The sequence below is a fragment of the Lepidochelys olivacea genome, assembly GCF_965140295.1.
Source record: "Lepidochelys olivacea isolate rLepOli2 genome assembly, chromosome: 2".
Classification (NCBI taxonomy): Eukaryota; Metazoa; Chordata; order Testudines; family Cheloniidae; genus Lepidochelys; species Lepidochelys olivacea.
This window is the reverse complement of record NC_140412.1, coordinates 268,640,683-268,664,433: the sequence shown is the minus strand read 5'-3', so window position 1 is coordinate 268,664,433 and position 23,751 is coordinate 268,640,683. Positions and strand designations below refer to the sequence as shown.

At 51.6% G+C, this 23,751-nt stretch overlaps 2 protein-coding genes across 8 annotated transcripts in view; one reads left to right on the top strand and one right to left on the bottom strand.

Annotated features, from left to right (window-relative positions):
* LOC311515498 (uncharacterized protein) overlaps positions 1-8,027 on the top strand; it is a 14,584-nt gene extending 6,557 nt beyond the window's left edge. Inside the window, exon 4 of the mRNA XM_084618607.1 lies at positions 848-8,027. Within this exon, the coding sequence (XP_084474733.1) occupies positions 848-2,148 (1,301 nt within the window). The 3' untranslated portion in view covers positions 2,149-8,027. The remainder of the gene's footprint in view (positions 1-847) is intronic.
* Positions 6,473-23,751, bottom strand: LOC311515503 (zinc finger protein 92 homolog). Of its 7 annotated transcripts, none has more exons than XM_084618616.1 (3): positions 22,936-23,111; positions 20,862-20,988; positions 14,567-18,710 (listed from the first exon to the last, which is right to left on the bottom strand). In XM_084618616.1, exons 1-3 carry the CDS (start codon positions 22,957-22,959, stop codon positions 18,121-18,123), a joined length of 741 nt encoding a protein of 246 aa, XP_084474742.1. In that variant the 5' UTR covers positions 22,960-23,111; the 3' UTR covers positions 14,567-18,120. The 7 variants fall into 6 exon arrangements, 5 of the variants coding, with proteins under 5 accessions (XP_084474744.1, XP_084474742.1, XP_084474745.1 ...); XR_014710161.1 differs by lacking the exon at positions 14,567-18,710 and adding an exon at positions 6,473-8,922; XR_014710160.1 differs by lacking the exon at positions 22,936-23,111 and adding an exon at positions 23,128-23,751.

The following is a 23,751-nucleotide window of genomic DNA, read 5'->3' as shown; positions in this document are numbered from 1 at the left end:
ACTGCTTATACCCAGCTCTGTCAGCCCTGCTAGCTCAGCCTGGGACTTTCCCTGAGCTACAATATCAGGATTTGGGCTGTTGAAGTTAATGCAAGGTTTGCCTGCGTTGAGACAGACCAGAACCTGAGAAGTGAATCCAGAGCGCAGCCCGTTATAAACTGGGAGTTTTCATCAAGATTAGTGCAGTAAAAGCAGCATTCTATAAATGAACCTCTGCCCCTTGTAGGACCTTGGTACCTAAACATCATGGAGACTGGCTGGGGTAACAGTCTTTTCCTACTGCCTGCTAACGTGGTTCGTCTAGTAGCTTGGGTGGGAGACGTTAGGTAGCAGTGCTAACAGCTCGGGGTTCACACCTGACTGAAGATGCATAATAGAGTGGGTGGGGTTGCTGCAGTTGAACAGAATATCATTGGTTTTTTTCCCTGTTGCCATTTAAAAAATAACTAGGAAATTTCATTACAAAATCCATGTTAAAATAGCGTTATTTGGGTTACAGAGTCAGACACTCCAAAGCTAGGAAATGCCAAATTTATGTTTACCCGTGCAACTTAAATTCAGCCCCTTTTGTATCATTAAGATCTTTAATTACATGATCACATATTGGTTTTGCACAGGACCCTGGCCTTATTCAGTGCACAGGACATCTGTCAATCTGAATTTTCCAACATTCTGATGCTTGGCTTTGCCACCTAAATAACGTTCCTTTAATGCAGTTGTTCTGCATGGAATATGTATGAATTTTACCTTGAGAGTGTCTGTAACTTGACCTTTCACAGTGGTTAGACAGTTAATTCCCACCTCATCATGATACAGATTTCTAATATGAAGCCTATCATCTGTGCAGAATTTCTCTGTAATTTTCCATCGGCAAATTGGTCCAGGAAGAAAACTAAAAGGGAGTCGGACCTGGAAGAATGTCATAGAAGTCCAGATGTTCAAGGGACCTCATCAAAAAAGTTCAAAGAGAAAGTTTTGTGCAAACAAACCAGAAGATCCAGCAAACTCACCAGTGACCCTGATCTCCAGAGCTGCGGCACAAAAGAGAAGCTGCTGAAATGTACGGAGTGTGGGAAAAGCTTCACCAGGAGGCAGAATCTGAGCACGCACAAGAGAATCCACACTGGAGAGAGACCTTACGAGTGCAGCGAATGTGGGAAGAGGTTCAGCCGCATGCAGCACCTTGTGTCACACCAGCGAATCCACACAGGAGAGCGACCTTACGAGTGCACCGAGTGCGGGAAGAGCTTCAGCCAGAAGTCCAACCTTCTCACGCACCAGACCATCCACACGGGGGAGAGGCCCTTTAAATGCACGGAATGTGGGAAAAGGTTCAGCCAGAGAGTCTACCTGACCCAGCACCAGAAAACCCACACGGGAGAGAAGCCGCATAAATGCATGGAGTGCGGGAAGAGTTTCATCCAGAGGAAGGTGCTCTTGACGCACCAGAAAAGTCATGCCGGGGAGGGAGGGCCGTACCTATGTCCCGACTGTGGGAAATGCTTCACCACACGGCCAGGACTGAGGTATCACCAGAGAATCCACACCGGGGAGCGGCCGTACCCCTGTGCCCTGTGCGGGAAAGGTTTCGCCACCAATTCCCGCCTGAAATATCATCAGCGGATCCATTCGGGAGAGAGGCCTTATCAGTGCAGCGACTGTGACAAACGCTTCCGGCACAAGTCGGCTCTGGCCTCCCACCAGGGCATCCACACCGGCGAGAGGCCTTACAAATGCACCGAGTGCGGGAGCAGCTTCCGCCGCCGGAACGGGCTTGTCAAGCACCAGAGGATCCACACGGGGGAGCGACCCTACCCGTGCGCGGAGTGCGGGAAGAGCTTCAGCACGAGGAGCACACTCACCGATCATCAGAGGACCCACACCGGGGAGAGACCCTACAACTGCAGCCACTGCGGGAAAAGCTTCAACCGGGTCTCGCAGCGCCGGAAACACCAGAGAATCCACACGAAAAAGCGACCGGAATGTGCCGAGTGTGGGAAAAGTTTCCGGAGTGAGAAGGAGCTTGCCACGCACCAGAGGGTCCACACTGGAGAGAAGCCATACCAGTGTCCCCAGTGCCAGAGGCTCTACCATCGGAAGAACGAACTGGCCAAGCACCTGAAAAGCCATGTGGGGATGAAGCCATAACCTCGGGCTTATGGAAGGTGGGTGTGGACAGACCCACACCAGACACGTACCAGCCCTCCAGGCTCAGCACTGCTCCATTCCAGGAGTGTCTCGAGGAGACGTATCTGTGAGTTAGGAATGTGGGGAGGGAGAGGGAGTGGTCTTGCGAGGGCAGGGTGTGGTCAGGGAAGTATCTCCCTACTGCTGTCCCTGTTCAGGGCCTGAGCCGGGATTCCAAGGGGCAGGCGGGGCTGGAAAACCCTCTTTCACCAGACCCACAGAGCAAGGCAGTCCGGGAATTGTAGGCTCCAGAGAGGCCAGGACTGTAATAGGCCTGTTGAGAAAGGGCTGGGTTGGGGTATATAAGAATCTACCTTCCCTCAAATGCAGGAGAGACTCAGAGGGAGCCAGGAGGGGTCTCTGAGAAGAAGGGGCAGCTTATCTATCGTTTGGTTTGGTTTGCTCATTTTACAGAGACAGAACTTTTGATTTAGGGGTTGTCTACACACAAGTTTACACCAATTTAGGTAAGTCAGAACAAACCCCTGTGTGGACACTCTTACTTCAGTTTATTTGAGCACAGATTAAATCTGTTCCTGGCCAATTTAACATAAATGAAGTAAACCTGGTTTAAAGAGAGAGAAAAGTGTTCACATGGTTTTTTAGACCTTTTAATTAAAGAGGATCAATATCAGACCCTCTGTCAAACTGGTGCAACTGAGCATGTAAATGTTTGGGATTTGAAATGACTGTGGGACATCCCCTACCTCAAGGGGGACTGTCCTAATTCCAGAAAGATCGGGGAATGAAAAGCCCTGAACCGCAGATTGGGGTAAGGGAAAGGTGTTTTGTTTTAGAGGGGGCCATGGCCATGGCTCCTTGTTTGGTTTAGCGGGGTAACTGTATGATAGCAGTGCCCCAGCTCTGGCCTCCTGTGGCTCTGCTAAAGTTAAGGCGGAGAACTCCTTTCTCTTTAAATGTTGGCTCTTCTGAGTGCTGTAACTTGAATTGCTTGGAAAGATACATATGGAACCAGGTTGGGAAAGTTTCCCTCCGAAGTCAAATCTTGCACAGCCCCTGAAAATTCCCACAAGAAATGGCTGCTTTGTAATAAACATGCTCTGGTTCAACCACAAAATACAGGCTTGGTGCAGGAATTACGGGGTGGGGTTCTGTGGCCTGGCTGTGCAGGAGGCCAGACTAGATGATCACAAGGGTCCCTTGTGGCCTTAAAATCCACAACTATACCTTTAGCTGTGTGGTTTGTGCAGAAGGAGGAGAACCCTGAGTAACTGTCTGTAGCACACAGACCCCTGCAATAGCCACAGTGCCAGGCCTTGCAGTGGGTGGGACAGGCAGCCTCCACCTGCCAAACCTCATATAGCAGGGCTACCGAATCAAGGCCTAATACTGCACTGGATGCAAAGTCAGAGTGTCAGGCTAGGGAGCTCCCCAGATTGCAGGTAGAAGCCAGGGATGCTGAATATCAGTAACTGAGCATGTCAGCAGCTGGAACGGAGAGTGGGGAGGAAAAATCAAACCGCAGAGCACAATGGGGTTGGCAATTGCAGCTGTTGAGAACCTGCTTTCGGAACAAGCTGTGTGCTAAGCAGTTGCATGGAAAACAGCCAGGTCTGTAATATTCAGCTGGCTGGGGTCCTAGGGATGCTCTGGTCTCTGGCTGTAAAACAAAATGTCCTAGAGCGAAATGGGAGAGCTACAGAGACAAAGAGTTGCTCCCAGCAACAGCTCAGGGGAAGTGAGATCAGACCACCGATGTGCATAAGAACGGACACACTGAGTCAGACCAAAGTATCCATCTAGCCCAGTATCCTGTCTTCTGACAGTGGCCAGTGTCAGGTGCCCCAGAGGGAATGAACAGAACAGATAATCACCAAGTGATCCATTCCTTGTTGTCCATTCCCAGCTTCTGGCAAACAGAGGCTAGGGACACCATCTCTGCCCATCCTGGCTAATAGCTGTTGATGGACCTATCCTCCAGGAATTTATCTAGTTCTTTTTTGAACCCTGCAGAGTGAAGGGATTGTGTTATTATTTTGTAGGGTACCATGTTGACTGGTAAAGATCGTAGAGATGCTGGGGGCATCCATGCCCACAAGCCCCTGAAGATGCAGACACTTGGCCCTTCTTGTATTGAGCAGTGTAACTTACCTATGGCTGTGGGGGCCGCTCCTCTGTGTTCTGCAGGGAGGCACGGGAGATGAGTACACTTGGTGCCTCTCTTCCCCAGCTGAGAAAAATCACCCCGACTCCCCCTAGCACCCAAACACCTTGCTGACCCCATCTCCCTACATGGAGTCTCTCCATGCAAAGCCAATTGCTTCCTGGCCGGCCCAAGGGAGCCACCTCCTGCTGGGTCCCAGCCTGAAGACACGCTCAGGATCGGGTGGCAGGACGGTGGTTCAGGGCAAGGCAGGAGGGTGGAATCCTACTAGGGAGGGAGGTTTTGCTGAGACTCCCACCCGCATTTCCCAGCAGCCAGGAATCCTCCCACTCCCTGCTCCAGCATGGCAGTCCCAGCCTTTAACATGAGAACAGCCATACTGGGTCAGACCAAAGGTCCATCTAGCCCAGTATCCTGCCTCTGACAGCGGCCAGTGCCAGGTGCCCCAGAGGGAATGAACAGAACAGGTAATCATCAAGTGATCCATCCCATCGCCCATTTCCAGCTTCTGGGAAACAGAAGCTAGCGACACCATCCTGCCCATCCTAGCCATTGATGGACCTATCCTCCATGAATTTATCTAGTTCTTTTTTGAACCCTGTTATAGTCTTGGACATCACAACATCCTCTGGCAAGGAGTTCCACAGGTTGTATGAAGAAATACTTCCTTTTATTTGTTTTAAACCTGCTGCCTATTAATTTCATTTGGTCAACTTTGTCAACTCATCCACCAATATTAACCATTTCCCTGGTGCCAGCCTCGTTTCCAAGGGTTACAGTGTGTTCTTCTGATCTGCTCAGTGGCTGCTCATTAGATACAGCAATGCTATGACTGATATCCGGGTGTCTCACAGTGAAGGGGAGCCAGGTCCGGGTATAAAGCTCGCCTGGAAAAGGCTGTTTCTGCAGCTCTGCTGCTGTGTCCCTCTGTGACTGGGCAAGTCACTTCCCTTCTCGCTCCGTTTCACCTCTGAAATAGGGACTCTCGCGCTGACTTAGTGCAGAGGCTTCTGTGGGGGATAAAGTTTGTCCAATGCCTGGGAAGAGGTCAAGCGTTAAAGAGCTCTGATAATGAAACAAGTTCAGCTGTTCTAACTGGAGGCAAGAGGATGAACGTGAACTTGGACCAGGCAGCTGTAGAGGAGCTAAATATTTACTACTATTAAGCTTCTCTCGCTTTCTTTGCTGGGCGTTTGGTTTTGCTCCACCACGAGGCTGGAGCCTGAGGTTGCTGAGTGGAAAGCCTCGAAATGCATTTCCCTTTGAGGATCAAAATGTGCCCGCAGTTGGTAGGTCAAAATCAGCTCCCACCGCCCTCCGAAAGCACCTGCCAGACAGCTAAGAATTGAAGAGCTGTGCGTGGCTGGAAAGCTTGTCTCCCCAATAGCAGCTGGTCCAACAAAAGATATTACCTCCCCGCCCTTGTCTCTCTAATCTCCTGGGACCAACACAGCTACAACAACCCTGCCATCAAGGCAGTTCTGTTCTATATACAGGGACAGCACTGGGGGGGGCTAGTGTCAACCCAAAATTTGCCTTAGCCCTCCCAGAGACACCCCTCCCAGAGCTGGGCGCCCAGCCAGCAGCTGCCACCATCTCTGGCCACCCAGCTCCCGCCGCCAGGGCAGTCTCCCCTTCTGTGAGAAGCTGATCCATGGCTAGCGTGGCACTGGGAGAGCTTGCCCAATGCTAGAAGTGGGCATTCCCAGGTCGGTCTCTGCTGAGCTGGGAGGCTGAAGGGGGCCTCTGGCTCAGGAGTGGGAGCTGCAGCTGCTTCTGTACTGAACAAGCACTCGGGCTCCTGAGGGCTTGAGTTAAAGACACACACACACCACACACAGTCTCCCTCTCAGACAGTCTCCCCTACGCACTCCCCCAACACACACACTTTCTCCCTCCCTCCCTCTCTCTCTCTCTCTCACACACACACACACACTCCCTGCAACACACACCGTTTCTCTCGCCCTCACACCCTTGTATTGTTGTTACTTCTTGGTACTTCCTGTCGAAATGCGCAAGGCACATATATTCTCTGTCCGTTTATCTGTCAGAGTTCGTTAAGGATCACAGTGCTGTTATTTTAGTTTTTGGACTGGTCTGTGCATTTCCTAATTTTATTTCTCTCTTATGCTTAAGTTTAATTCTTTGAGTAGTGAGTGCTAAAATGCCTAGCTTGTCCTGGCTGGAGTAATTATCATGGTTACATATTGTGCTTTGTCATTTATTATTTGAAGCGGTACAGTCAAATAACAGTATCCGTCGAGAATGTAAATTTAGCTTGTACTCACCTTAGCAATGCCAGTTTTAAAAAAAAAGCTGAACACAGAATTTCAGACACTAAGCAGATGAAGGTCGCTTATTTTCAAATTGTATTTTTATTATATCTGTAAAATAATGTAATACGTATGAAAATAAATGCTACTAATAGTAAGGACAGAGTCAAATGTTAGTGAGTCACGTACATGATTGTGCTCGGTAAATGTAAATGCTGAATTTATCCAAAAAATAAATTCCTGTTAATAAAAGAGAAACTTAACCACATGTTAAAATTATGTAAATATGTTTATAGTGGAGTGAGAAACAATTGACTAAAATAGAGGAGATAATGGCAGTAACACGGAGTGAGTCTGTTAGAGAAAGTAAGCAGATTTTAAGCAAATTTTATTTATTTTTATTTATCTCTACTATCGATAGTGTACAAAGTAACAAACGTGTGTTTCTGAGACCTGTGTTAAGGCTCCAAAATTGACACCTCAAGGTTTGCGATTGGGAATATCTTGCTGTATTATCTCCTGATTGTTTTAAACTTACATATAAACTTAAAATGTGGCTTTAATTGGTGTTTGTATATATATTTTCTTTCTTTATATAGGAATTAGATGCAGGGCTCCTGTCAGCTAATTTCTAATTATGATCTGCAAAAAAACCTACAGTTTTCAGGTGCCTAAGTAGCCCTTGGAATCATGGTTAAAGTTGTGAGACCCCCCCCCCCCCCTGCAAAATCTGAAGTGGTGCCCCTGTGAGGAGGGCCATGCAGGTTTGTGGAATTTAGGGAAAAAGGTACAAAATTTGGGGATTCGCATAAAGTTACGGGATGGTGAACACTGCGTTATGGGAAGTTGATCCCATGCTCCCAATCACCTCTGTGTTACCCATTTGGGCCCCAGCATGTGTTCCCAAAATACAGTGCAGTGGACGGTGGTGAGTTGCACAGTGAGATATGTACCCACGATGCACCGCACTCTGAATCAAAACAAGCGCTCCTGGTGCCTACGCTCACCGCTGACACAGGGAGTCAAGTAGGAGAGCACTTCAGTCTCCCTGGACACTCAATAACAGACTTAAAAGTGGCCGTTCTTCAACAAAAAAACTTCAAAACCAGACTTCAACGAGAAATGGCTGAACTGGAATTAAATTGCAAACTGGACACCATCAAATTAGGCCTGAATAAAGACTGGGAGTCACTGGGTCACTTCAAAAAAATAATTTCCCCTTTGTTGACACTCACACATTCTTGTTAACTGTTAAGAATGGGTCACATGCACCCTAATTGAATTGGCCTCGTTAGCACTGACCTCCCACTTGGTAAGGCAACTCCCATCTTTTCATGTGCTATATATTTATACCTGCCTACTGTGTTTTCCACTCCATGCATCTGATAAAGTGAACTGTAGCTCATGAAAGCTTATGCCCAAATAAATTTGTTAGTCTCTAAGTTGCCACAAGGACTCCTCGTTTTTGCTGATACAGACTCACACGGCTGCCACTCTGAATACTAACTGGCAACTGTATGCTGACATAACTTGAGTTAACATAAGTTTGTAGTGTAGATATGGCCTTGGATATATGAATTGTGCGGGAGAGGTAACAGCAAAAGTATGAGGGGTTTAGGCTCCTACTTTTGTGGATCTGGACCTACTGCATCCGAAAGGCTCAGGAACAAAAGGGCACATAAAGAGAATCCCATAGCATTTATTTGTTTTTAAAATTTCATGACTTGGGGGTGTAAACTCATGATTTTGCATTTGTGTGGTTGTCAAGCAATCTGGGGGCTGTAGATGTGTGTTCATTATGTTGTAAAAGCCAAAACTATAACTGGGTTCAAAAAAGAATTAATTAGTTCCTGGAGGAAAGGACCATCAATGGCTATTAGCCAAGATGGTTAGGGATACAACTCAATGCTCTGGGTGGCCCTAGCCTCTGACTCCCAGAAGCTGGGACTGGAGAACAGGGGATGGATCACTCAGTAATTGCCCTGTTCTGTTCATTCCCTCTGAAACACATGGCACTGGCCACAATCAGAAGACAGGACACTGAGCTAGATAGACCATTGGTCTGACCAGTATGGCCACTCTTATGTACAGTAAAAATTACAGTAGATTTTTGCCTTTGAGAAGGATTTAATATGAGATAGTATGCTGCCCTTAATGAATATTTGGGAACCAGGTTCGACACATGTGAAAAAGCATTAAGGGCTGGATTGAGAGGCAAAATAAGAGTTAAGAAAGGCACTCCCCATTGGTGGATGAAATGAAAATGAAAACGTTTTGACACCAGGCCAGGAAAGCTGTCAGACTGGAAATCCCACGCTCCACCAGAATACATTTGTGCTAGAAAAAGAAAAATGTTGAATTAAAATTTCCAAATGAAAAATCACAGCACACTCTAGGAAGTGCACTATGAGAAAGGCAGGTGTCATTGCTAAAATGACTAGCAGCTATTCACTTACCTTTTCAATGATTATTTGCTATTAAGCTATAAATTACTAGCACAACGGTATCCATCTGCACAATGTTGACAAAGGTAAACGATGAAGCGCGAAGAGTAATAAAAACATTTTAAAAAGTAAATTAGAAGGAGCAAAACTATATTTAAAATTCATTACAAGGAAGTGCAATTCAGGGAATCAGCAGCGGATAAGACACATTTGTGAACTGCTAGGAGATGTTATGCAGATATAGAGTTAGTCCTTAGCAGAGGTAAGCGCAGGTGGGGGGGGGAGCGAGAGCAGCCCCCGGCCCGTGTCCCAACCCGCAAGGGCATACTGCCCAGGGCAGGTGGCGGGTCCGGGGCTCCCTACAGTGGCCCAGACTGACCTGCTCCAGCCCGTGCTCCTGGGCCATGCCCCACCCCGTCGTCACTACTCCCTGTGCCTTGGAGCCAGGTCCCCCCTGCTTGGAGCCAGGTCCCAGACAAAGCTTACGGTCCGCAAGCAGTTGAAAGGTGGTGGAAGCTGAGGAGCAGCTGCAGCCCTCAGCAGCAGCAGGAGGAGATGGGAGCACCACAGCTGCCCGCTCCATAGAGTCATCATAGAAGATCAGGGTTGGAAGGGACCTCAGGAGGTCATCTAGTCCAACCCCCTGCTCAAAGCAGGGCCAATCCCCAATTTTTGCCCCAGATCCCTAAATGGCCCCCTCAAGGATTGAACTCACAACCCTGGGTTTAGCAGACCAATGTTCAAACCACTGAGCTATTCCCCCTGCCCCCTAGAATCATAGGACTGGAAGGGAACTCGAGAGGTCATCTACTCCAGTCCCTTGCACTCACAGCAGGACTAAGTATTATCTAGACCATCCCTGACACCCAGGTGTTTGTCCAACCTGTTCTTTAAAATCCCCAGTGAGGGAGATTCCACAACCTCCCTAGGCAATTTATTCCAGTGCCTAACCACCCTGACAGGTAGGAAGTTTTTCCTAATGTCCAACCTAAATCGCCCTTGCTGCAATTTAAGCCCATTGCGTCTTGTCCTGTCCTCAGAGGTTAAGGAGAACAATTCTTCTCCCTCTTCCTTGTAACAACCTTTTACGTACTTGAAAACGGTTATCATGTCCCCCCTCAGTCGTCTCCTTTCCAGACTAAACACACCCACATGTTTCAATCTTCCCTCATAGGTCATGTTTTCTAGACCTTTAATCATTTTTGTTGCTCTTCTCTGGACTCTCTCCAATTTGTCCACATCCTTCCTGCAATGTGGTGCCCACTGTGGTGGACACAGTACTCCAGTTGAGGCCTAATCAGCATGGAGCAGAGCAAAAGAATTACTTCTCATGTCTTGCTTGCAACACTCCTGCTAATACATCCCAGAATGTTTGCTTTTTTTGCAACTCATATTTAGCTAGTGATCCACTATGACCCCCAGATCCCTTTCTGCAGTACTCCTTCCTAGGCAGTCATTTCCCATTCTGTATGTGTGCAACTGATTGTTCCTCCCTACATGAAGGACTTTGCATTTGTCCTTACTGAATTTCATCCTATTTACTTCAGAGCATTTCTCCAGATCATTTTGAATTTTAATCCTATCCTCCAAAGCACTCGCAACCCCTCCCAGCTTGGTATCATCCGCAAACTTTATAAGTGTACTCTCTATGCCGTGATCTAAATCACTGATGAAGATGTTGAACAGAACCGGACCCAGAACTGATCCCTGCGGGACCACACTCGATATGGCCCTTCCAGCATGACTGCGAACCACTGATGACTACTCTCGGGGGATGGTTTTCCAACCAGTCATGCACCCACTTTATTGTAGCTCCATCGAGGTTGAACGCCATTATCCTTATTGTGCTGTTTCCCCTCCTACCATTCAAGCTGTTCTCTCCCTCTCTGTGCTGTAAGTCCGGGGAAGCCACCCTGTATTCTTCACACCACAGAGAAAGGTTGACTCCAACTGGGACACTGGCAGCCCCGGTGCCAGCTCATGCCAAGGCCCCTAGGCCCCAGCTGAACACTGACCGTGCAAAGCTAGAAACCAGGCTGGCTCCCTGGTGTGTCACTGTTGTTCAAGCAGATGTTAAGCTTCTAAGAATGTGTTTAGACTTTATGAAACGCTTGTCGGATGCTGCAGGTATTGATCTCCCTGCGCAGCAGCCCGTGTCCTACGGTGATCATGTTTGCATTGTAAACCTCCGCCACGGTCAGTCACCACCCAGGAAAGCAGCATTACCTGATGGCAGCTGCAGGGTTCTACAGGTGATGCTCGGTCCTGCCCACCACGGAGGCCCATTGAAACCAAATGAGTCATTGTGAAATATGAACACTGACTTTAATTGCTTTCCTCCCCCCCCCCCCCGCCCCCACCAAGAGGAAACCTGCGTGTGAATAATCCCAGCAGCTTGGACTCTGGGGAGAAGGGAATAAAAAGCCCCACCCAGGAGAACTTGGGATCCCCCAGCTGCTTGAGATTGGGGAGGGCAAAAATTTCTAAGCATGAGGAACGGAGCCCCGACTGTGTTGTCTGGGTTAGCCCTAAAAAATGTCTAGCACTGCCATATTACAGCAGCGTTATCACCTCCTGAAACCTAGGACCGGAACTCATTTGTGCGTGCACGTTTACCTGCTTTAACCGTGTAAATAACGCTCATTTCTTTTCCTTACTTAATAAAGCTCTAGGTAGTTTACTCTAGGATTGGCTACAAGCCTTGTCTTCGGTGTGAGATCTAAAGTGCAATTGACCTGGGTGAAGTGACTGGTCCTTTGGGACTAGGAATAACCTGAATATTGTTGTGATTTTTGGTGTAAGTGACCATCTTTCGCACAGGCAAGCTTGCTTGGGTGGCAAGACAGACCAGAGTACCCAAGGGGACTGTTTGAAACTCCATGGTAAGACTGTTACAGTACGTGAGGAATTTATACTTGGTTGGTGAAACCTAAGTATAGAACTCACAGCCAACTTGGAGTTTGTGCCCTGGTTTTTAATGGTCTGCCTTGAGGTTGGTACTCACGCCCCTCCAGAAAGCTTAACGTAAAGCAGATTCCCTGCTGTATGTTGAATACAGGGTAAGGTCGAAACCAACTTTCAGTGAAAAACTCAAAGTAAAACCAGTATCAGCAAGACCTACAGCAGACTGGTTACAAGCTGTCTTCAACCTAAACTTTGAGCTGCCCATTTACTCGTTGACTTGAATGGGGATGGACGGTCAAAAGCAAAAAGCTCCAGAAATTCCCTTAGCATATTCAGTGTCACGTGATCTGTACCACCAGTTTTGCAGAGATAGCCACACGTTTGGGGCCTACCAGAGCGCCACTGGTGCCAGAGGCCCGCTACCCCCTCGCCTTAGGGATGTGCCTCTGTGCAGGAGCCCTGGCACCCACACTGCTGCCCACCCCCCAGCACTGTGATCATGAGCCTGGGGCCAGGAGCAGCTCAACTTCCTTGCAGGTCGGAGGCGAATGGGAGGCAGCAGACAGGGGCTGGTATTCTGCCGCTGGTACCTGATAGCTCCCCCCAAAGGTTGGGAGACGTTGCTGTAAGTTCATCGTGGCCTGCCTGGTTGAGCATTTCTGCCTCTCCTGGTGCAAAGGTTCTCTCCTCACTAGCCCCAGTCTTCAGCCTTGCACAGCAGCACCTGCTGCGTACGATCAGTCCACCGAAACTCAATTGGCACGACGAGTCATGATACAAGTGTTGCCGAAGCACAAGAAGAAGAAGAAGAAGAAGAAAAAGGACAGGCCCCTCGCCTGTCTCTCGGGGAGGATACAATACACCCAGGATAGAGTAACTGTCCATGGCCATGTGATTCTCACCGGGAGCTGGATTACACGGGTATTACACCACAATAGCTCTGCCTGTCAACTTTGCCATGGAGACAAGTCCTTACCCTGCGCCCCTCCTTGGAGCGATTCGCGCTAAACCTGGGAAAGCAGCATCTCAGCTGCGCAAGGACAGAGAAGAGCCGGGTGGGAAATGGAAACATTTATCAGGGGGCTGAAGATTTGGTTTTCGAAATACTCGTGGAGCTGCCCAATCCCTTGGATGAAGCAGGAGTGTAAAAACCACTGCCTGGGGGAAAGGGCTACTTGATGTTATTGTTCATTGCCAAGTTTAGCTCCAGTGTCTGGTTCTTTTGACAAAGTAGAAAATAAAACAGGCCCCGGAGCTTTCCCATTCCCAAGTGCTTTTTGTCCAAACATTTCAAAATGCTTCATTAAGTCTCGCTACCCTGCTTTCAAGCAGCTGAGTTTTACTCTGGCTGCAGCCGGGGAAAGTGGAGCACAAAGAGATTAAGCGGCTGGCCAGGGTCCCACACACAAATACCTGGGGCGTCCTGACCCCCACTCCAAGTCCCTCTTTCCTTCCTTGTGGAAAAAATGGCAGTCCAGAATGTCCAGACTGGACTGACCCTCATAGTAAAGACTTGACAGCAAAGCGCCGAGGGGCTCTGGCAGATATCCTGGGGAAGGAGTTCCCCGAGTGAGGTCCCTGGCCAGAAAAGACCCTACCCTCAGCCCCTTTCAGAGGGAAAGTCAGGCCAGACAGCACGTACCACCCTGCTGAGTTTAACTGCCCTAGCGGGCCAGAGGGGCGCAGTCATGGGATTAGTAGAGTGGTTGGCACGGGGGGGGGGGTACAGTGGCACAGGTGATGCACAGCAACTCCCTGGAGTTTCACCATCATTTTGATCAGAGCGACAGACCCCAGTGGAAGCTCTCCTGGGTCCCTGATGGACTCAGATCTATGACCTGCATTTCCCCTGTGTCTTGAGCCGGTCAGAGCCCTCTTTCATTTAGGTGAGGGTCACTTAGCCCCACGGGTTTTTGCTTTTTGTCCCACGCCCCAGTATCCCCGTAAAACCGTATTTATCAAAAGTCAGTCTCTGAATCTTCAGTCCTCGACTCGGACCCCTAGACACACTGTCCCCACAAGTACAGCGACTACTTGTGCTGCCACCAATGGGGGGCCGGGGGGAGGCTGAGTTAAGGGGGCCAAGGAGAGTCGACACAGCTGAGCTCCCAAGGAGTGCAGAACAGACCAAGAAGCCAGACCCAGCAAACCTGATTCAGAACCCCCCGGCCCCCGCCACAGAAAGGCCACGTGGAGAGCAGTCAGCTGAGGGTTACTCTAGGATTCCCCCCTTTCGTTTCGGTTCGGTGCCAGCCCATTCTGACAGAACACGGATACCACCCAAAGCGTCAAGCCACCCCAGCTACGCGGATCGCTCTTCCGGTCCACCGCCAACTTCCTCAGGGCGGAACGAGCCGAGAATACCTTTCGCCTTCCTCTGTAGCATGGGGCACGGGTCACTTGCTGGAGGATTCTCTGGTCCTTGAGGTCTTCAAACTACAATTTGAGGACTTCAATAGCACAGATATAGGTGTGAGGTCTTTTTTAGGAGTGGTGGGTGAAATTCTGTGGCCTGCATTGTGCAGGAGGTCGGACTAGATGATCATAATGGTCCCTTCTGACCTAAATATCTATGAATCTATGAATACCTAGCTCAAACGCACTTTGCGCTCAAGTGCTAGATGACCCTCCTAACCCCCAACCCCGCAGGAGGTGGGAACCTGCTATGAGCTCTGCGACTGACCGATCAGGAAATAGTAAGCGATCTCCCCAAAGCCCCCAAGGGAGTCAGCCTCAGAACTCAGCAGCTCAGGGCTCCTAAGCCATTGCTCACAACATACCTGCCTCTGTGGCTACAACATTCTGGGAGCTCTGCTCGCTGAAGCTAGGTCTACTCTATGAGCGAGGGGCACGAGTCTCCTGCTTGTGCATGCACACTCGTGCTTGCTCGCACCAAGCTCGCACACGTATCAATAGCCACGGGTAGCGGGGCCGCGGCTGAGCCCTGCAGAACACAGACCCGCTGCTTTCAGGCGCGTTTGTGAGCGGCCCGGCTCAGTCGTGCCACCCGGGCTGCTGCAGCCACCCGGCTAGTGACACCTGTGCTCGCTCGCTGGGCGCTCGCTGGGCGCTCGCGCACGCCGGGGCACCCCAGCCCTGGCTCCTAGCGCAGGCAGAACCTCGGGGGGAACTCGCCTCTGCTCCCGCTGGCTGAAGTGGGATTTGAGTGGTGCATAGGCCATCTGCGTGGGCTGAATTTCCCCCGCAATTCTCTCACTTTTAGACGTGCTGGACAAAATTCAGCCACAACTCCTGTTGAGGGCAGTCTATTTATTGGCCCTCTCCCGCACGTTCCAGGCTTGCACTGCACCTGTGGAGGTCAGGGATCCTCCAATGCCTGCTCTCTCCTCTGCCCACCTCCCCTGCTGGTGGTCAGAGCTGACCTCTCACTTGCACCCGACTTGCGCATCTTCTGGAAAAGAAATCCAGGGTGCTGGGCGCTGAGCCCCTCCCAGGCGGTCCTGCATGCTCTCCCTGGCACCGGCGGGCGGGCAGAATGCTCAGCGCCATGAGGAGCCCAGCCCTCCATCTTTATATGGCTCTTCCTCACGCGGTGTCTGCCCGCCTCCCAGCTTCATCCCACGAGCTCAGCATCGCAGGGACTGCCTCTTGTAACAGGCCCTCAGGACCGAGAGATCCTGCTCCATGAGGCTCCCTCTGCACCTGCTGGGACAAGGAGCTTTCTTCAGCCTATCTGGGGTTACTGGGTGTGTTTCCACTTGACCCTTTAGGGTGCTCCATGATGGGTGCTATGAAAGAAACAAAACCCGTCTGTACCCCCGGTCGGGTCTTGTCTCCAGATCAATTAGAAACGTACCAACAATTGCCAAACAAACAAACGTTTCAATTGCCTTGAAACAAAGCACAGGGGATATCCTGCACCCAAGAAGTTTGGCGGGACGACTGGTTGGCTTGTCTGCGACACCCCGGCCAACCCGCCTCTTTAAGTAGCAAAATGTTCACAAACACTAGCAACTAGTCACCTCCTGTCTATGGTATGAGCCTCAGGGCCAAACAAATCACTGGTGTATTGCCACTGAAGTCAGGAGATTTACATCAGGGATGCCTTTGGCCTATAGCTTTGAGGAGGACTCATTCTCAGGAGCACTCCTGAAATTTGCAGGGCGATTACTCGGAGCGTTGTCAAACTCACGTCCTTCCTCTGGGCACCGCTTTGAAGGACAGCCTGATCCTCAGCTGGTGTAAACTCGCATAGCTCCTTTGAGGTCACTGCTGCTCCACCAATTCACACCAGCTGAGGATCTGGCCTTAACTGGGCATCCTCTCTAGCAGGAGGTGGGTTGGGTTTGGTTTTCATTTCCGGCTGTTGTACCTGAATCCTGGTTTCTCCCTTCGCTGGTCTGCTGCGGATGGTAACTTGATTTTGCAGCTGAACACGAGACATATTAAGCCACCCCAACCACTCCTCCCCTTTTCCCTGGCAGCAAAGCTCCCCCAGGCTTTGCTCAATCTTCTTTCAAAAGGTCCCAGCTTTGGGGCTTCCACAGCTTCCTCTGGGAGACTGTGTCACAGACAAGTAGGTCTCCCTTTCGGAGACTGTTATTCAGCCTACATTTACCATTGCTCCGTTTCAGCCTGTTGTCTCTAGTGAGTCCCCCTTTACCACACTAGACATTTTTTTCCTCCTCCCTTTGGTTATTACTCTGCTCAGTGATTTCCAGTCATACACCCAATTGGTCCATTGATTTGGCCTCTCTCCTGTGTGGGCTCCCTTGTGCTGAACTGTTCATAGAGAGTGACTTTCAGAAACAAGCAGACAGCCTTCCCTGGCTGATCAGGAGTTCATACACCTGAAAGAGTTCCTTCCACTCCTAAGTCCAGAAGGCAGCCCACTTTGAGGAGGAGTTCTCCCCCAGATATGTATTTGTGCATCTTCCCATATTTAGAAGGGGTAAATGGTTACCCTGGATTTCTTGTGGCTCGTTAGACGTTCATGAAAATTGGGAGCGTCTCCAATATCTTTTGGGTGAGTGAATATCAACAAAAGATTTTCCTGGATTCAGTTCCCAATGATTGAGATGTTCACCTGCCATCTCCTTCCGTATGGGCTATTACCCCAGTGCCTCATTGCCAGGAAAAGGAAAGTTGTCGACCATGACCACCCGGAATGGGAGCTCCCCACTCAGCTCTTCCGCGCACAGGTGAGTTTCCAGGGGACATTGCAGACGCTCACCCTGGGGGAAGATGGGTGCATATCCCTCAGCCACATGTGCTCTGTCCCCATGGTGGGTTCTCTGGTGCAGGAGGAGAGGATGCTTCTGAATGAAGCCCTTTCCACACTGGGTGCACCAGTAAGGTCTCTCTCCCGTGTGAGTCTTATAGTGACGTTTCAGGTTCTCCCCCTTCTGGAAGCTCTTCCCGGACTCCTGTGTGCTTGTGTTGATGCATCTTGAGGGTCCTGACAGCATCCCCACAAAGGATGCAGCCCTAGGGCTTCTCACCAGCGTGCGTCCTCTGGTGCGTCACCAGAGTCTGCTTGTGCCGAAAGCTCTTGCCGCAATCACAGCAGACGAAGAGACTCTCCCCGGTGTGAGTTTGCTGGTGAACTTTCAGCACCCGGTGCGTCCGGAAGCCCTTCCCGCACTCGCTGCGCAGGCAGGGCCGCTCGCCCGGGTGGATTCTCCGGTGTGTCACCAGGTGCTGCTTCCGGATGAAGCTTTTCCTGCACTCAGTACAGGGGAACGGGCGCTCCCCCTTGTGCGTGTGAAAATGGCGCTTCAGGTTCTCGCTCCTCCGGAAGCCCTTCCCACACTCGCTGCACGTGTGCTTGGCGGGCTTCTGCGTAGCGCGAGTTTGCCGATGCCGTCGGAGCTGCTTGGGCACCGTGAAGCCTTCTCCGCAGTCACTTGCCCCGGTGTGAGTTCTCACATGCCTCACGAGCGACTGCCGGTGCCTGAAGTTCTTCCCACAAGCCTCACACACGTGGAGCCTCTTTCCCGTGTGGGTTTGCTGGTGAATGCGGAGATCCCCGCGTCTCCGGAAGCTCTTCCCGCACTCACCGCAAGTATGGGGCCGCTCCCCCATGAGGGTCTGCTGGTGCAGCGTGAGATGCACGGGCGAGCAAGAGCTGTCCCCGCAGCCAGGACCGCTGTACGGGTTCTCTCCAGCATGGATTCTCTGGTGGACCCCAAGGTTTTGCTTACAGCTGAAACTTCTCCCACCGTCATTACACCTCTGCAGCTCCTGCCCAGCATGAGTGAACTTGAAGAACCCGGAACGTCTGGAAGCTTTCCCTGCCCTCGCTGCAAGGAAACGCCCTCTCCCCCCGGTGGGTGCTCTGGGGTGTTTTAAAGTGGGCAGACGAGCTGAAGCTCCTCCCACACTGGGGGCAGTTATACGGCGCCACCCCTGAATGGGTTCTCTGGTGTGTTACCAGATGGTGCTTTTGGCGGAAGCTCTTTCCACACTCCAGGCAGGGGTAGGGTCTCTCCCCGGTGTGCGTCTGAAAGTGGCGTTTCAGATTCCCATGCTTCTGGAAGCTTTTCCCACATTCGCTACATTTGTGAGGTTTCTCATCTGGGCTGAGCTGCTGTGGATTTGCGGTTTCAACATGCTTTCCTTTCAGGTGGGCTTGATTTCGTTTGTTTCTCCTCCCCACAGCAAGGCTGCCCTGACCAGTGCGGTTTACTCCCTGGATAGAAAAAAGCGAATGATATTCCTTTTCAGAGTCTCTGAGTGGTGTCTCGAGTTGTCCCAGGTTCTCAGCATTTTCCCTATCATCCTCATCCTCCTTCTTTAGGAGCCTGAAATCAGCTGCTGGAATGAAAAAGAAAAAAGTATTCTGGGCATCCACATGTGTTGGTTGCAAAGACCAAATTTGTTACCACCTAACACTTGCTCCCAAGACATTTCATCCCTTGACACGCAGGTCTGCTATGCCTGCAGCTCAATATACCGTGGGTAGCAAGTGTGAGCCTGGCCCAATTATGGGGCTGATTCTGCCATTCTTGCATTAAGCACTCCCACTGAAACCAGTGGGACTATGTGGCCCAGGTCAAGATGGGGGCTCTTAACCCAGAGAGCCCAAATTGCAGCTCTCCAGACTGGAGCGCTGGGAGAAGACCCGATCCCAGTTTGACCCCCGGGGGTTTTGGGGTGGCAAAAGGGCACGGGCCACATAAACCTTCCCACATGCGGCATGCGAGTGCTATCAACCACTCCCAACCTAAGGGAGGGCATGAAACTGGAAGGGCCTGGTGTAACTCCCACCAAGGAATGGGAGAGATGCTGGGGCATCCATAGGAATGTTGGTGGGTTCGAACTTCCCCAGGTCACTGGCTAAAGTGACCTCACTCAGTTCGGTCTCAAAGCGGGGAGAGATGTGACAAAGAGGGACTGTTCTTAATGTTTCCTCTGAATATTGTGGGGGTGCCTCAGTTTCCCCTAGGCAGCTCTTAAGTATCTAGGTGGTTGGATAAGGGTGAATGATCATTGCAGAGCCCTAGAGGGCAGGGGTGTGCAGGGGTCTGGACACAGAGAATGGCCGACACCCTGTTTCCTGGCAACTGATGGCCTGGCCCTTCCCCCCTGCAAGGTGAGAGCTAAAGGGTTGGAGAACAAAGGGATCAGGTGCCCTCCTGGCCCAGGAAAGGGACAAAGCCCAGAGGAGGAGGGGCTGGAGAGAGTTTCAGTTTGGGGCTGGCTGGGGACATGGAGTGAAGTGCAGACATGGTTGTCTGGCTCACTGCCCCCCAAAATGGACCCGGCTGAGGGGTCCTGTTCTCTGCACCTACAAGCTCTGTGTTAGACCATGTTCCTGTCGTCTAATAAACCTTCTGTGTTCCCAGCTGGCTGTGAGTCACGTCTGACTGTGAAGTTGAGGGGCAGGACCCTCTGGCTTCCCCAGGAGCCCGCCTGGGCGGACTCGCTGTGGGAAGCGCACGGAGGGGCAGAGGATGCTGAATGCTCCGAGGTCCGACCCAGGAAGGTGGAAGCCGTGTGAGCTGTGTGTCCTGCAGACAGGCTGCTCACAGAAAGGAGACTTCCCCAGAGTCCTGCCTGGCTTCGTGGGGAGAAATCTTTGGAGTAAGGTGAGATAGGATGACAAATGTGGCTGTACCTTAGAACAATTTTCCAAACAGTGTGTGGTATTGAATTAAGTTTGAAGGTCCATGTAGCTAAGGGCTTCTCTGAAGCAGGCTTCAGGAGAACACTTGCTGTGAAACCTGTTATCTGAACAGGACTCACTCCTGCATGGACCCCTCAGTGAGTTTTCCTGGATACTCTGATCTCAGCCCATTCTGCGTGTGCTCTAACATTCCTTGAATCCTCTACTCCAGCTCCACAATCCATTGGATCTCATCCTCCAGTTAATCTCCCCGAAACAAAAATTCATTCTTTTCACTAAACAGTAAACTCTCCCATGGGCCCCTGGGATTGATAACGGCCTGGATCACTTTCCCAATATAGCCCAGCACGAGCACTCCTCTCTGATGGCTGCTGTTGTCTCCGGTGGTAGCAATCTGTTCACTGTTTCTATGGCCAGGAAGCTATTAAAGTTCCTACTCCCTCGCCGGTAATTTTATTTCTTCCAAATCCTGATGCTCCCAGAGCGATGGCCCTTCCTCCGGATTGTGCAGGGAAACAAGAGCAGATCTGGGAACTGGATACCCTGTTCACAAAGACAGGATGACACACCTGTCTGCAAGGTTCTCCTTCCAGCCTATGCTCTATTCCCCACCCCTGGAGCAAGAGGCTCTCCACAGTGATAGCAATCCACACCCGCATCTGAGCAGCATCACTCGTAGTGGGGCCAGGACTCAGCACTTCAATGTTCATTTGCAAAAGCTCTATGGCTTTTTATGTACCGGGAAAGCTGGGGCTCGGATATTCGTCTCAATCTCTGATCCCACCCAGGAATGTCAAAGCTCCAACACGCAGTCAAAAACAAAGAAAACTGATCTTTACCTAGTGAAATCAGATGATTGTAATTCTCCCTCATCACCTCCTGGTACAGCGCCTTCTGCCATTCTGTCAATTCCTCCCACTCCTCAAGGGTCAAATAGACAGTGACGTCCTCAAATATCACAGGCACCTGAAATCAAGAGGAACATGCGCTCAGCACCTACTGCTGATGCCCTGAGACTCAGCCAGGCAGAGGGAAGTGTTTGTAGAGCATCTTTATATTCTGCTCTGGATGGTTCATATATGCAGTCTCATTTCTGGACACTTGTAAACTCCCAGGAATAGGAACTGGGTTTTGTACAGAGTCAGTGCTCTCTAATTTATCCGGTGGCATCTGAGCACCTCAACAAAGAGATAAAAAGCCCCAAAGGAGCTTAGAAGTTGTAGTCTGAACTTTACTGCTGCTACATGGTTTCCTCATTGCTCCATCTCTACACACACAGGCCTCTCCTCCACTCTTCCTGGACATCTGGAGCTCTTAGTCTCACACAGTGCATTGGCCAATCACTTGCTAAAGGCCCCTTCTGACCAATCAGAACCTCCAGAGCAACGTCCGGTCAGTGACATAGGAGCTTGCATGAGAGAAAAGTAAAGTCCTGATTGGTTGGAGGCACTTTACTATCCAGAGGTTTTGTCTGTTGAGTAGATAGTTCTGCACCCAGCCCTTCGGAGCCCCAATTAGTGGGTTATTCCTTACAGTGCATTGAATCCATCTCCTCTATAAACTGCGCATATAGAATCTCCACACCTAATCGGAGATTACGGCTTCTCGCTGAAACACGTCTGCATGTTCTGTCTCACAGCGGGCTTGGTCCAAAGCCTACTGAAGTCAATGCAAGTCTTTCTAGGACTCCAGTGGGCTTTCAATGAGGCCCGAGACCCTCGCATCTTTTCCCTGCTCTTCGCAGCCCTGAACTCGATCCTTTTTTTGGAACATGTTGGGGTGATACTGACGTTTATTTTTGTCTTTTAAGGGTTGGGTGAGGGAGGCCCAGTGTTTACAGCACCAGCGTCCCTGCATTTTAGAACACGAGCAGCCGGCTGCAGGCTATGAAGTGCTGTAGCCCCGTTACACAGTTGCCAATTTTCACGCGGTAAATAAGCACCCCAACTTCCACAATAAGCCAAAAAAATCAAGCTAATCCCACTTCAAAACAAGGCCAGAACAAGCCAATCCCTAAGAACCCCAACACGCTATGTGACTGGATCCCCCCGGCCCGCAGTCTGGGTCCGTGCTGGGCCCGCTGCGCGCCCCTGACTCTCTCCCCGCTTGCCCTTGCTTGCTGGGAACCGATCGAAAACAATGACGCAACTAGCTACAAGCCAAACAAGCAAAAAACTAGCCAACAAGCAACTCACAAGCCAATTAAGCCAAAAACAAGCGCAAATATCTGCGTTTTTTTCACGGGTTTGGCATGTCTGCCCTGTCAGTGCCAGAAGATTAGGGAGACAAGGTGGGGGAGGTCAGATCTTTAACTGGAGCCGCTTCTGTTGGGGAGAGAGCCCAGCGGCTCCAGTAAGGGAGACGCCCTCCCCCACCTTGTCTCTCTGGCCAGCCAACAGAGGGGGAAGCGCAGAAGGGTTGAGCGTTACCCCTGCAGGGGCCCGGGGACACGCTGCATGGAACGAGCGCCCTAGGCGGGCTCTTGGCTCCGATCTCGGGCCCCGATCCTGCCGCGTGGGCGAGCCCCCGTGCTGGGCGAGGCCCCCCTGATTGCAGGATCCGGGGGGCGCGGGGCCTTCAGAGCCTGCGGGAGTGGGGCCGGGGGAACCCACCCCCTGCCCTGCCTCTGCCTGGGACCAGCTGAGGGCAGCCCTCGGAATCCCCCGTTCACAACCCCGTGCCCGGGGGCCGCCCCCCAGCGCCCGAGGGAGAGGGGGGAGCGGCAGCGAGGCACGTGTTCCCGGCAGCCGGGGAAGCTGCTCCAGAGGAGGCCGCCGGGGCCGTGCAAACTCCGCCCCTGATCCCGGTGAACCGCGGGGTGGACCTGCCCCGGGCAGCTGCCGGCCCAACCCCTTTCCCCGGGACCCTCCCTCGCCCTGCTGGGACCCACCCGCAGCATCCCCCGGCTCCTACCCGAGGGCGGGCCCCGTCAGCCATCGCCCGGGCGCTGCTGCAGCCCAGCGGGCGCCCGGCTCCCGGGAGCCCCGGGCTCCCCGCACGCTCCCGCTTTGCCGGGGCGATGCCGCCTGCGGGGCTCGCGGGCACCCCCTAGCGCCCCGTGTGCGTAACCACCGGCCGGGCTGCGCCGGGAGAGCCCGCCCCTACCTGCCGCCGCCGCTTTCAGGCCCCCCTCGGCCGGGCGGGGTTCGGGCCCGGGCTTGGGCCGGCCGGGTGTACGGAGCCATTAATAGGAGTTGGTTCTGGGTCCAAAAACCACCCGCGCCTAAAGCACGCGAGGGGCCGGGGGCTGGTTCCTCCCGTGAGCGGCTTGCCCCAGCCCGGGGTGAGGGGTGGAGGTGGCCACTGGAAGGGTCCGCGCTTCCTTTCCCGCAGAGCTGGTTTGGGGGTCGGTCAGCGGCGGCAGTTTCCCTTGTGCACGGTGATGATGCTAATCAGGACGGGCGAAGGGCTTTTTCAGCCCTGGACTTTGTTAACATGGCACAGGGCGGAGGGGCACGCCGAGCCAAACTCTGATACCTCGTGTGCAACGTGCGGCGCTGTCTATATGCTGCTCGGCTCCCAGTGGAGTCACTCCGGATTTATAGCGGTGTCAAAGCAAGAGCAAAATTTCACTGGAGTCTCTGGAATGATTGATCCGTTCTCACTTCTCCCGCCTGCATCCGACTGTAGGAGAACTCCAGGACAACCGCTTCATGAAGGAATAGCCAGCTCCCTGACCCAAGGCCCTCTTGGCACAGCGGTACATACGGGTTGCAAGGATCCCCTGGG